Source organism: Scyliorhinus canicula, chromosome 3, assembly GCF_902713615.1.
Source record: "Scyliorhinus canicula chromosome 3, sScyCan1.1, whole genome shotgun sequence".
NCBI classification, from domain to species: Eukaryota; Metazoa; Chordata; class Chondrichthyes; order Carcharhiniformes; family Scyliorhinidae; genus Scyliorhinus; species Scyliorhinus canicula.
In genome coordinates, this window is record NC_052148.1 from 170,647,453 (window position 1) to 170,659,478 (window position 12,026).

The 12,026-nt window shown below is 41.7% G+C and overlaps 1 protein-coding gene across 4 annotated transcripts in view; it reads left to right on the forward strand.

Annotated features, from left to right (window-relative positions):
- The window catches only part of LOC119963121 (transmembrane protein 144-like), a 123,114-nt gene extending 114,692 nt beyond the window's left edge, over positions 1-8,422 (forward strand). For 2 of the 4 annotated variants that reach the window (XM_038791739.1, XM_038791738.1), the window contains one exon: positions 6,297-8,419. In XM_038791739.1, coding sequence (XP_038647667.1) covers positions 6,297-6,392 — 96 coding nt within the window. In that variant the 3' untranslated portion in view covers positions 6,393-8,419. Of the gene's footprint in view, positions 1-6,296 lie in introns of all 4 variants that reach the window. The other 2 variants (XM_038791741.1, XM_038791740.1) reach the window with 2 other exon arrangements.
- The last annotated feature ends 3,604 nt before the right edge of the window (positions 8,423-12,026 follow it).

Here is a 12,026-nt window from a genome sequence, read left to right on the forward strand (position 1 = left end):
ACCGCGACTAACGAAGCCCCCCATGAACGTTTCTTTGCCTTCCCTAGGAAGTCCACCTCCGGGGTTTCGCTCCCAACATGGCTGGCAGCTCCAGGACCCATTCTCCTCCGTAAGCACGTGCGGTTCCACAAGACGGACCCGTTGGTTGTGAGGGTACAGCTACTCCACGCGAACCCACAGTACGCCTACGTAGCGTACCCCGACAGCCGCAAAGACGCAGTTTCTCTCCGGGACCTGGCTCCAGCGGGGTCCCTACACCACCCCCCCTCTGCCCCAGCACCGCCCTCCCTCCCCCCGGCGCACCCCACCTCAGCCCCCGCTCCAGGACGATTTGCTCTCCCCTTGGTCCCACCCGTGGATGACAATGAGGTTGACACGCTCCCGGAATCCCCGACGAACGAACCGGTGCCTGAGACACCAACCACAACTTTGCCGCTCGCAACGGCGGATCAAGGCGCTCGACCGTCTAAATTTGTAGACTCTTTCTTAATTGTTAAACAACCTGGAAATTTTTTAACAACCTGCATGTAAATAGTTTCCACCACCCCTGCTGGACTCCTTTTTAACAGGGGGTGAATGTGGTAGTCACCACTTTTGTATTGTGCATACTGCATATGAGGGTATTACCCTCGTAAGGCCCCTGTACTACAGGTACAGGGATAGATCCCTGCCTGCTTGCTCCGCCCAGTAGGCAGAGTATAAATGTGTGGGCTCTCCGAGCTGCAGCCATTTCAGCAGCAGCTGCTGAGGCTCCACATCTGTGCGTAATAAAGCCTTGATTACTCTCTACTCTCTCGTCTCGTCATAATTGATAGTGTATCAGTACCAGAACTATTGGGAACAATTGAAGAGGCTTGGGTTTGTTCCTCTGGAAAATAGAAAACTGACTGGATAAACTGTAAAATTTTGATAGAGCTTTAAAATTTTGAAAGGGTTTTCATTTGTAATTACTTGTGGGCGGAGGAACAGGGGGTATGTTGAGAATAATCATAGAATCATAGAATTTACAGTGCAGAAGGAGGCCATTCGGCCCATCGGGTCTGCACTGGCTCTTGGAAAGAGCACCGTACATACGCCCACACCTCCACACTATCCCTGTAACTCAGCAACCCCATCTGACCTAAGGGGCAATTTAGCATGGCCAATTCACCTAACCTGCACATTAGGTGAGATAAAGTCAGATGGGAGGTGTGCCATAGAAGCACTACTTGGAGCAATTGGGCTGAAAGGTCAATCCCAGTGTTAGAAAACTCAACGTAATTCTATTCAATGTGCTAATTGTATACAATGCTGTCTGACACCTTCCACAGCCCGATAATATGCCAAATGATATTGATCAGTGCTGCCCAGTTATTCTTGTGAATATTATTCAGTCATGTTACTTGAGTATTTGTTTTCAGAAGTTATATTTTTAAGAAAACTACCGTAATTGGACCCAAAATAACTCTCCTCTAGAACATGAATAACCTTTCAAAATAATTTACAGCTTACACATCTAATTATATCATTATATCACTGAAAGATATAGTGAAAATAATACTCTTTAATTCAACAAGACCATTGCATTTACCCATCACTTATGGGGTCTGCTGCAGACTGAGTGGAAATTCAAATGAATGCTCTCTGCTCCTCCTGGTGTTGGGTCTTCATAAGCTGCTGGTAGCTATTTGACTTTGATAACACATTGTAGTTATGCACACATGAATGTATTGACAATAATGGCAATGCTGTAACAGAATTACAATGCAGATTATGGATTGTCATGGCAGGGAAGAGAAGGCACTAAATTAACTGAGCTGCTTAAGAATTATAACATTTACAGAGGGGAAATTGAGAAATGGCCTTTTGGATATTCTTTGTGACCCAATCTAGATTGTTAAATGAAAATTAAGGGTCTTTGTATAGAATGAGTTCAGACAGCCCAATTTGAATGGATTGGTTATTTCTGGGATGAGGCCTGATAACTGAAAACTATTCAGTTAAGCCCATTGTTATTATTATAATTGGCTTCAAGTAATTTTCTCCATCATGAGATGATCAAGACTCAGTCAAATGCAGTGGCGTGCAGAGGTCTGGTGATTGTATGCCCCAAAGACTCGTTATGTTATGTCTCGAAAGTTGTGCCTCCCTCCTCTGCAACCCCCATGGAGAAGGATAAGAGCAGCAACGTCATGGAAATACTGTTATGACCCTTGTGGAAACAAACTAAAAACAACCCAACTAAGACCAATATACAAGACTTCACTTTTATATTAGCAATCACACCAAAATCAACGTAAATTAAACATGAATTAACAGGAAAATTGCAATAATATGACCAATAAATTACACATAGCAGATACAAAGACATATCTCACACATTTCTCAGTCAGCCCATTCAGCACGTATCACATTCATTTCAGCCACGATATCCTTCAAAACGTTGAACTTCTTCAAATCAAATTCCATCTTCATTTCTCTAAAGCTTTAGCACCAAGTCTCATCAAACACCGGCATTACTTCACCCACTTTCCACAAATATAATTTTCACAGTCGACACATTTCCAGATCCCTTCTTCTTCACAAAACCCTGGTCATGTGGGGCCTGTTTTTGCACTATGCCAGTGCATAAAGGGTCCCCAAATCCAGATATAAAAGCTCTGTTCAAGATCCGAGCTCCAGCAGCTTGCAGTCAAGTCTCTGAGAATCTCCCATTTATAGGACCCTGGTCTTTAAGTATAAAGGGTAAGAGGCCATGATGAATCTTTATAAAATACTGGTTCTGTCCCAAATGGGTGCCCCTGGCCCAAATGTCAAATTCTGGGCACGACAGTTTAGTAAGTTGACAGCTATAGAGAGGGTGCAGAGAAGAGTTTTAAAATGGATCAAAAGATAAAGATAAAGAATAAAGAAAACGCACCCATGGTGGCATTGCCGTCGATTCGGGAGAATTTGCGCCCTTTCTGTTCCCGCTCCAGCCGCCGAGTGGAAAGCCGCCTCTTCACCAGCGGCGACCGCGGTGCGCAGGCACGATCCATTCTCTGCACGCCACTGCCCCCATCCAATGGATGCCCGGGGCCAACGCACCGTCGCCCCCCCCTCTGCACGCCACTGGTCAAATGTCTTTGGTTCCTGCCTCAGTACCAAAATGACTCTGATCAATGTCCCAAGTGACTGTCTATGTTATTATGATTAAGGTAAACTAACATTCCTCATTCTTCACAACTTGTCTGCAGCCTTTGAGATGCTTGACCACACCATCCTCCTCCAACACCGGCACCATTATTAGCTGGGTGAGATGGCCCTGGCCCATCTTTATTCTTAACTATCCAACTGTAGCCATAGAATTACCTGCAATGGTGTCTCATCTTGCTCCTACACCCATTACCTCTGGTGTCTCACAAGGATCTCCCCTTGACCCCGTCCTTTTTCCCATCAACATGTTGCTTCTCAGCTATATTATCTAAAATGAGTCAGAACGCACATGTGCATTGATGAAATCCAACTCTACCTCATCACCATCCTTCTCAACTCCTGCATTGACTCTGATTTGCCAGGCTGCTTGCTTGACACCCTCCACTGGATGAACAGAAATTTGCTCCAACTAAAAAAGCATTTTTTCATCTCACAGCTTCCAGGAAGCTAATCAAAACTGATTGCGACAAACCTGGCTGCTCCCATTACTTCTATCATTACTTATATCATCTTTATTCCATTCAAATCCCATGATCTACTTAAGTTTAGACACAATGTCCCTAATGATCTACTCCCCAGGAATCCCCAGGAATCACAACACAATCCCATTAGGCCTCTCCTTGTAACACGTGCATGGCAAGAAACAAATGACCACACTTTTACGACATCTTAATTGCACATATTACCACCACAGAATCTTGTCTTTTAAACCAGGATTTTACAAACTGTTACTGCAGCAGGTATATACACATCCTAACCCAGATATTTAAAACATGACTGCAACAAATACATAGAATACAATATATATCTATTTATATATATATATATATATATATATATATATATATATATATATATATATATATAATCAATTTCTTATATTCAATGCACTAATCTTCATCCCTGAGCAGCGTTGGCTCCTAGTCCGACAACATCTCAATTTTAATTGTTTTCTTCCTAGTTTTTAAAATCCCTCCATGTCTTTCCCCCTCCCTATATTTGCAACTACCTCCAGCTCCACAACCCTCAAGAGATATATATGCTCCTGCAATTCTGGCCTCACTAATTTTAAGCATTTCACCATTGTTGGCGGTGACCTCAGCTGCCTGGGCCTGAAGGTCTGGAAGTCCTTCTTTATACTTCTACACTGGTCTACTTCAATTTCCTTTAAAACTCTCCTTAAAATCTAAGTTTTTGACCGAGTTTTGATCACTCGTCTTAATATCTTCCTGTGCACCTCAATTCAAATTTTGTTAACTTTTCTGCAAGGTGCCTTGGGATGTTTCACCTCATAAAAGTTGCAATTAAAAAAAAAATAGTTCCCATTTTGTTTTCCAAATTAAGGGGCAATTTAGCATGGCCAGTCTACCTACCCTGCACATCTTTGGGCTGTGGGGGGTGAGACCCATGTAGACACGGGAAGAAAGTGCAAATTCCACACGGACAGTGGCACGGGGCCGGGATCTAACCCAGGACTTCGGCGGCATGAGGCAGTGTTAACCATTGCGCCACCATGTCTTCCCACTCATCGAAAATACTGTAAGAATAAAAGGTGATCTTATTTGTACAGCACTGTTTGCTTTGAATAACAATACCCATGTTCTGATTCACCATCGAAATGCATTTGCAATTTCTTTAATAGATTGATCGACAAAATATACTCACCACATAAAGTAGTCTTTTTCATTCCTGTCTAGGTATCCTATTAATAACAAGTGATAATTGAAGTATAAAGTCACATTCCTTCAGGTTTTAAATGTTGGCTTTAAAAATGTAAAATAGAACATAGAACATAGAACAGTACAGCACAGAACAGGCCCTTCGGCCCTCAATGTTGTGCCGAGCCATGATCACCCTACTCAAACCCACGTATCCACCCTATACCCGTAACCCAACAACCCCCCCCCCTTAACCTTACTTTATTAGGACACCATGGGCAATTTTAGCATGGCCAATCCACCTAACCCGCACATCTTTGGACTGTGGGAGGAAACCGGAGCACCCGGAGGAAACCCACGCACACAGGGGGAGGACGTGCAGACTCCACACAGACAGTGACCCAGCCGGGAATCGAACCTGGGACCCTGGAGCTGTGAAGCATTTATGCTAACCACCATGCTACCCTGCTGCCTTTACATAATGTAAAATTAAAACTTTTCCTTTGTCTCTTTTTCCTCACTCAATCTAAGCTTTCTTTTTTTCTCGCTCTTCAGTTCCTCAATTGACATCGACTTCACTCAAATTACTTTACATTTGCTTTGCAATTATTGCGCTGTTTACTTCCCAATTCTTCAATTTGATTGGTTAAGGGGATTCACTGTTCTCTTCCTTGTTGACTCAGGGGGCAGTTGCTAGCTTTTATTGTCTCAACATTACCTGATAGTACTTTCAGCAACTTGCTATGCAAAGATTTTAAACTGTAGGCATGCAAAGGCAAATCTAACTGAAGGTAGACACCGTTAGATACCCCCTGAGAGTAAAAGCTAGCCCATGGCATTGAAACTATTCATTTACCTCACTCTATATTGCATTATATACAATTCACCTGTCTAAGAGAGGGCAATTGCAGTAGCACATTGTACATTTTAGTAAACCAACATACTGTGCCAAGTATTTGCTGTTTGACCTTTCCTTGTTTCCCTTAATTTCGGAATGTTTCGGACATACTCCAGTTCATAGTGGATGCATGGTCAATTTACTGGATTACTCTATGATACTAAATCAGATGAAAATTCTTGCATAATGCGCCCAAAAATTACCTTTTTTTTTTTTTACAGAGTGAGTAACTGCATGAAATATTCCCGTCATTTTACTGGGCCTAGAAAGCACAACCAATCACGTCTACTTAACAGGAGCTGTGCTTCGGGCATATTTACAAAATATACTACTTTGTGAAGCTGTACTGGACAGATACACATTTTAATGGAATGAATGATTTAACATTTAACCATGCAAACTCTCTTCCACTACCAGAACCTTAAGAAAAGCAATTTTAAAAATATATTCATCTATTTGGTGTAATTACCCGCCAGTCACTAAATTCTCAGTAATTTAATCCGATGCATTGCTTAATTAAGATTTATTTTTCTCCTTTTTAAAATAAAACCTATTCTGCCTCACAGGGTTTACAGAATTTCATAATACTGGCTGCTGTGCTTACTGTCGCTCTTACTGGAACAATACTCATTGGCTTATCTAAAATAGAGGGAATCGCCTGATGCATATTGTGGAACAACAGAATAACCGAATACCTACCATTTCTCAGAAGGAACAATAACCCTTCCTTATTGTACCTGATAAAAATTATAATAAATATTTGATTAGATCTTTGTGTGCAATAGTATGTCATACTTCCAATTTGTGACGATCATAACATGACGTCTCATACAGTTGAAGGACATTAATTTAATGATTACATAAAGTTTATTGGTTAGAAAGAAGTGAATTGTAAGCCAGTAACCTGGTGGCAAAGTATTGGTATTACAATGGTGAGATTTGTTCACAGTTTGTTATCTGGGCTCCGATCCATGTTGCCTATGCATTTCCTTTCTAAATTAATATTCTTTCGAGAGTTGTACTGTAGACAAATGAAAGGGGGCAATTTGGGTCTCGGCAGGATAGCAAACAATGGACAGGAATTAGCTTACTATTAATATAGTGTACAACAAGAAATACCCCAAGTGCACTTCTCTTTATGCCCTATTTAACCTTTTCTGGGCTAACATTTTGGCTCAGATTATGTGGGTTAAAACAATGGTGAAACTGTTGACATTAGCCTCCAATACTCTGAAACTGAAGGCAATATCTGACATCTGCACATGCGCAGAACACAGAAAGCGCTGCTGGTCATTTCCCACATCTCGCAGGATGCCCCATTGAAGCCCCTACAGATGGAAATCATCCAGAAATCACAGATTCGGTGTGAACCTTCACTTCTAATGCTATAAACCCCATGCTTGTTGATTGAGGTGTGGCTACGCTTTTAATGATGTGTTAAATCATAATGACTGAGGAACTTCTCTGGCCCTGAAAATCTAATTTTGGCATTGCCAAATTTCTAGATCATGCTAAAAAAAAATTCAACTTAAACTCATTTTAAAATTTATGATATGTCACGTTTCTACCTCAATCCCATGTGTATTTCCCAATCATTATTTTGCTCCCTGAAAAATAATTAGAAGTGAAAGGAAATTAGTGCCTCCTATTTCCTGAGACTCCTTTAAAATGATTGGCTGTTTAGACTGTTTGATGATATCACTGCTGCTGGGTACTGGAGATCCCCGGTGCCAAAACGAGGGTTGCATTGAGAAAGGTGAAATTCATATCTGTGATTGCTAGATTGTTTCTGGGCAGCTTTCTTCGAGATCTGTGATAAGACCACTAAATCAGGCCCTTTTGTAGTAATTCATTTCCTTCATTCCATTAGTCTTAAGCTAAGAGAGGGGCCACCGTAAATGAGATGGTATTAGCAGGTGAAAGGAAACAGAGTCACAAAAATAGAGCAGAGAGAATAACAGACACAAGATGACATTCAATAAGATTCAAAAGGGTGCTTCTAGCTAGTTATTAGGTTCAGGAGATTCCCATTTATAGACTAGCAGTCTGTGTCCCCTAAAATATTGAATATTCTAACATTAATCAATCGCTGATAATATCAGATTATAAACACTACCAGATGAGGTCAAAGTGGTAATCAATTGCTATTGAATTAGAATCTTAATCAGGAACTGATAGAATCTTGAGGGGAAAACAGTTGAGAATAATTAGACAAATCATAGGAGACTAATCACAGGACCATACACCACTCAATCTTACTCAACCTGGTGCTTTAGGCATTAATTTATTGGTACAAGACAGATGCAAAAGGTTTAATAGGTGGACCAACATTCCCATTTAATGATGTTTAGTAAGAGACAGTGCAAATGCAAATTAATAACTAGCAATAATTAATAATTAATGACTAACAAAATAATGTCAAATGGTATTAAAAGGATAATTAGAAGCTTTTATCACAGCAAATGGAGATAACAGAGCTACAGGGGATAAATAATATTAGTGAATGTTTTATTTATGAAATGCAATGTCACCAATCAGAAGTGATGGTCTGTCTTCAACATGCAAGGTTTTACTGGAGAATATTCTTATTCAGAAATAATGTATTTAGATTGTAAGGTGAAACACCAGGGAATCATTAGAGTAAGTTTGATAGTTATACGGTAAATTGTTGTGTAGAAATTAAAGTGTAAATAAAGATTACTTGAACATTTGATTCTGCTGGAGTGTATTTATGTCACGGCTGTACAAAGACATGTTAACCCCCCACTTGGTTTAACATAAACAGTGAAGTGCAGTAGAACATTCTAGAATAGCCATACTCCTTTGAGTGAAGCGACAAGACACAATTAAATATCTATCACCATCATAAAGTGTTTGCCTTGCTCATTTGGACCAGTATGCATAAATCCTGGTGTAAAAGTAAAGCCAATATATCAATATGGTTAGTCATATACAATTTAATTGAGACCTAAATACTGCAGGACAATAGCTATTCTTCTCTGAGGAGCTTACCTTAATCATCACCAGTATGGCTCCTATGATGACAGGCGCGATTTAACGAAAAGTCCTGCTTTGTACGTGAATAGTGTGATGTTTCTCGGATACCCCAGCACCAAGAACGACACCCGCTATCAAACGGGACTTTTTTGGGGTCCTGTGGGGAAAGCCTTGACAAGGCTGCATTTACATTACCTGCACTGATGAGCTGAGCTCGTTTATAAATGCCCATTTTTAAATGTCTCTCAGATCTCCCGACCTTTCACTGTGGCCTCCGGTCACCCCAACTTTCCGATTAGGGGTACTCAAGCCCCCCATCACCCTACCACATAAGGCAGGGCACCCCTGCACCCAATCCCCAGTATGGGCAGCCTGGCAGTACCCCTACCAGTGCCACCTGGCAGTCCCAGGCTGGTAGTGCCAAGGTGTCCAGGTCACATCAGAGTTGCTAGGGTACCACCGTGCCCAGAGCCCGACCACCTAGAGGCCTCAGGTCACTCGACTGTCTGGGAGAGGCCTCTCACGAGATTTAATGTTCTCAACACGCCACCGAGTCGAGCTCAACAAGGTAATTCGATCATTTGAATGTCAGATCACATACGAACTATAAATGGGGAATATCTGTAGGTGTGCATTTCTGAAGATTAGCACCCTTCAGAAGTGATGTAATAGACCACCTATTGTAAACCAAAGCTGAGATAATGGCACTGCATACCAGTGGGGCGGGAGTCCAAGTATGACAATGGAAAGACTGTCCTGGAAACTGTGAGAAAAATAGAGATCTGGTTGCATGTATGACCAGCCTGGTTATGATGGCTGATTAATTCTACCACTTGACCTCTTTTGTTGTTATGATTTCTGCAATTATCACCCATGAATAAAAATCAATGAGAAAGCACACCACGTCCAGATTTATTTGAAGTTCTGCAATTTCCTTTTGCTCAGGCCATCATGAACAAAACCACTAAATGTGGCCTGGCAGTTCAATGGGCCTCACTGCATAAAAGCCTTAATGGTCAGACCACTGGACCAGACCACCTATTGCTGACCCTCCACCAACCGCCCCCCCCCCCACCCCCCAACAATATAAATCTGACCCCATTTCCAGTTCTTTTCAGCTTTGATAAAGGGTCATCCAGACTCAAAACACTAGCTCCCATCTCTCTCCACAGGTGATGTCAGATCTGCTGCGATTACCGAGTATTTTCTGATTTTTGTTTCAGATTCCAACATCCGCAGTAATTTGCTTCTATCTAAATGATCAGAATATTCCACTTCTAAATGTTCCAACTGCAGATATTGAAGAAGCAAGTGGATTTAAATAATTCCAAAGCACAAGTTTGAAGTCTTTCTTCTCTTTTACTTTAAATGGATTATATGCAGACAAGTAATACTAATTGGTCGCAACTTTAGGATTTAGCAAAAGGGCACATTAGTGCTGAATTGCTCAAGTTTCAGTCTGTCTGGTGAGAACTTTCCCTTTTTCCTCTCTCCTACATTTAGAAACCCCATAAAAAATAAGCCTTGTTGAATGAAGTGTAGCTGGGTTTTAATGGTGATTTGAGTAATAACTACTGCTAAACAACAGAGCTGGCCCTGAAAAAAGTAAAATGTTGGTTAATGTCTCCATTATGAATGTTGACTGGTTTTTAAAAATAATTACAATTTAAAAAAAAGGCTTCTTCATGGCATGACAGCTTGTCTTTACTTCATGTATATATTCTAATCCTTATTCTGCTCCTTGTTAAATTAAGTGATATATCCCTGCTTTTCAATTTCTTTAATTGAATGCAACAATGCACATCATAACTGGAACCCATCACCCCATCTAACAAAAACCCACAAGTTTGTTGAAACGATCTTGAACACCACTTACCATTCCATGGTGACCTATTGAACCCACCTGACATCTTGGTGCCCCATATGGAGCAATCGTCCTGAGCAAACATCCTTTCGACAAGGATTGAGAAACACAGGAAGTTAATTACAATTTCCTTGTGACATACCATATCTGTTGAATGACAGGCTTTGAATGATCCTTGTTAATCAGGTTCAGGATCAGTCAAGGCCACTGTGCACCAATCCTCCACCACTAGGGCCTCAGTACAAACTTGTATGCGCTTGTGGAGAGACACAAACAACGCCGCACATTACTGCGGAATGTACACTCTTTATACCAAGTGGTGGACCTTAAACTCAGCAAATAAGGAGGCTATCACTTGGCTTTGGGGTCTTCCATTCGCTAAATTTACTGGTTGGCTCTCTAGGAGAATTCTTTAATATGCTGTGTTTGGATGGCTTGACAATATCGTTGCACCTCACTGCTGGGAATCCCCAATACAAAAACACTGCAATCAGTTGTATATAAAGAGAGTTAAAATTCTCACAGCATGGATCACTATATGTCTCGGTAAGGAAAAGCTCTTTATCAACAGTGCAATATATGGGTCATTGTTAGTATGTAATATGCTGCAAGTTCAACCTGACTGTGGCCAGAAAAAGAGCGGCATAAATGTGTCTCCACCGTCCATCACTGTTCTTGCTATGATTGACAGCTCCTTACCACATCGAAGGCAGCTAAGTGCATCCTGCTCTGAAAAAGAGGAACTCAAGTACATAGTTGCTTTTGATGTGTTGGGAGCTGTCAATTATAGCAAAAATGTTTATAAACATTGTGGTTAGCATCAAAGCAGGGTAATTCAAGGGTGATGGGAAAGATCAATGGACAATCCACCCAACAGCTGTCTCGGGGGTAATAAAACTGTCAATCACTAGCTAATGCTATGTATTGGTGTGTGAAATTGAATGGATGATTTGCATTTCAAAGACTGTCAAGGGATTTCAAGCCCTTTGAAGTGTACTGGGCTTTCGAGGGAGCCTCTGACACTTGGAATAGCTGCTGCTTTGCACACATTTTTCTGAGGGAGCAGATGTTAGGAAAGGATAAGTGAAAATGCAGTGATTTTTCAACTTACTGCCTGGGCTGCTCTACAGCATTAAGCTGGGTTCTGATGGGGGGTCAGCTCGCTATCACGCATGTGTTCTGTGGGGGAAGAGAGTGGGGGGGTCAACAGCCATACCTTGGTATCAGGTCCCTCGCTCAAACTGGTGGCCTGATACTGGGATCCTGCAAGCTCTCCTCCATGCATGAATCACTCTTGGGCGCTGCTCCTAGTGTCAGCGGAGACCAGGTGCGATTCTACTCCGGCGGGAGCACTTAGGGCGGAATTCTTCGCAAGGCCCGACGCCGTCGTGAAACCTGGAGAGGTTCACAACGGCGTCGGAAGCCTCTCCTGGCC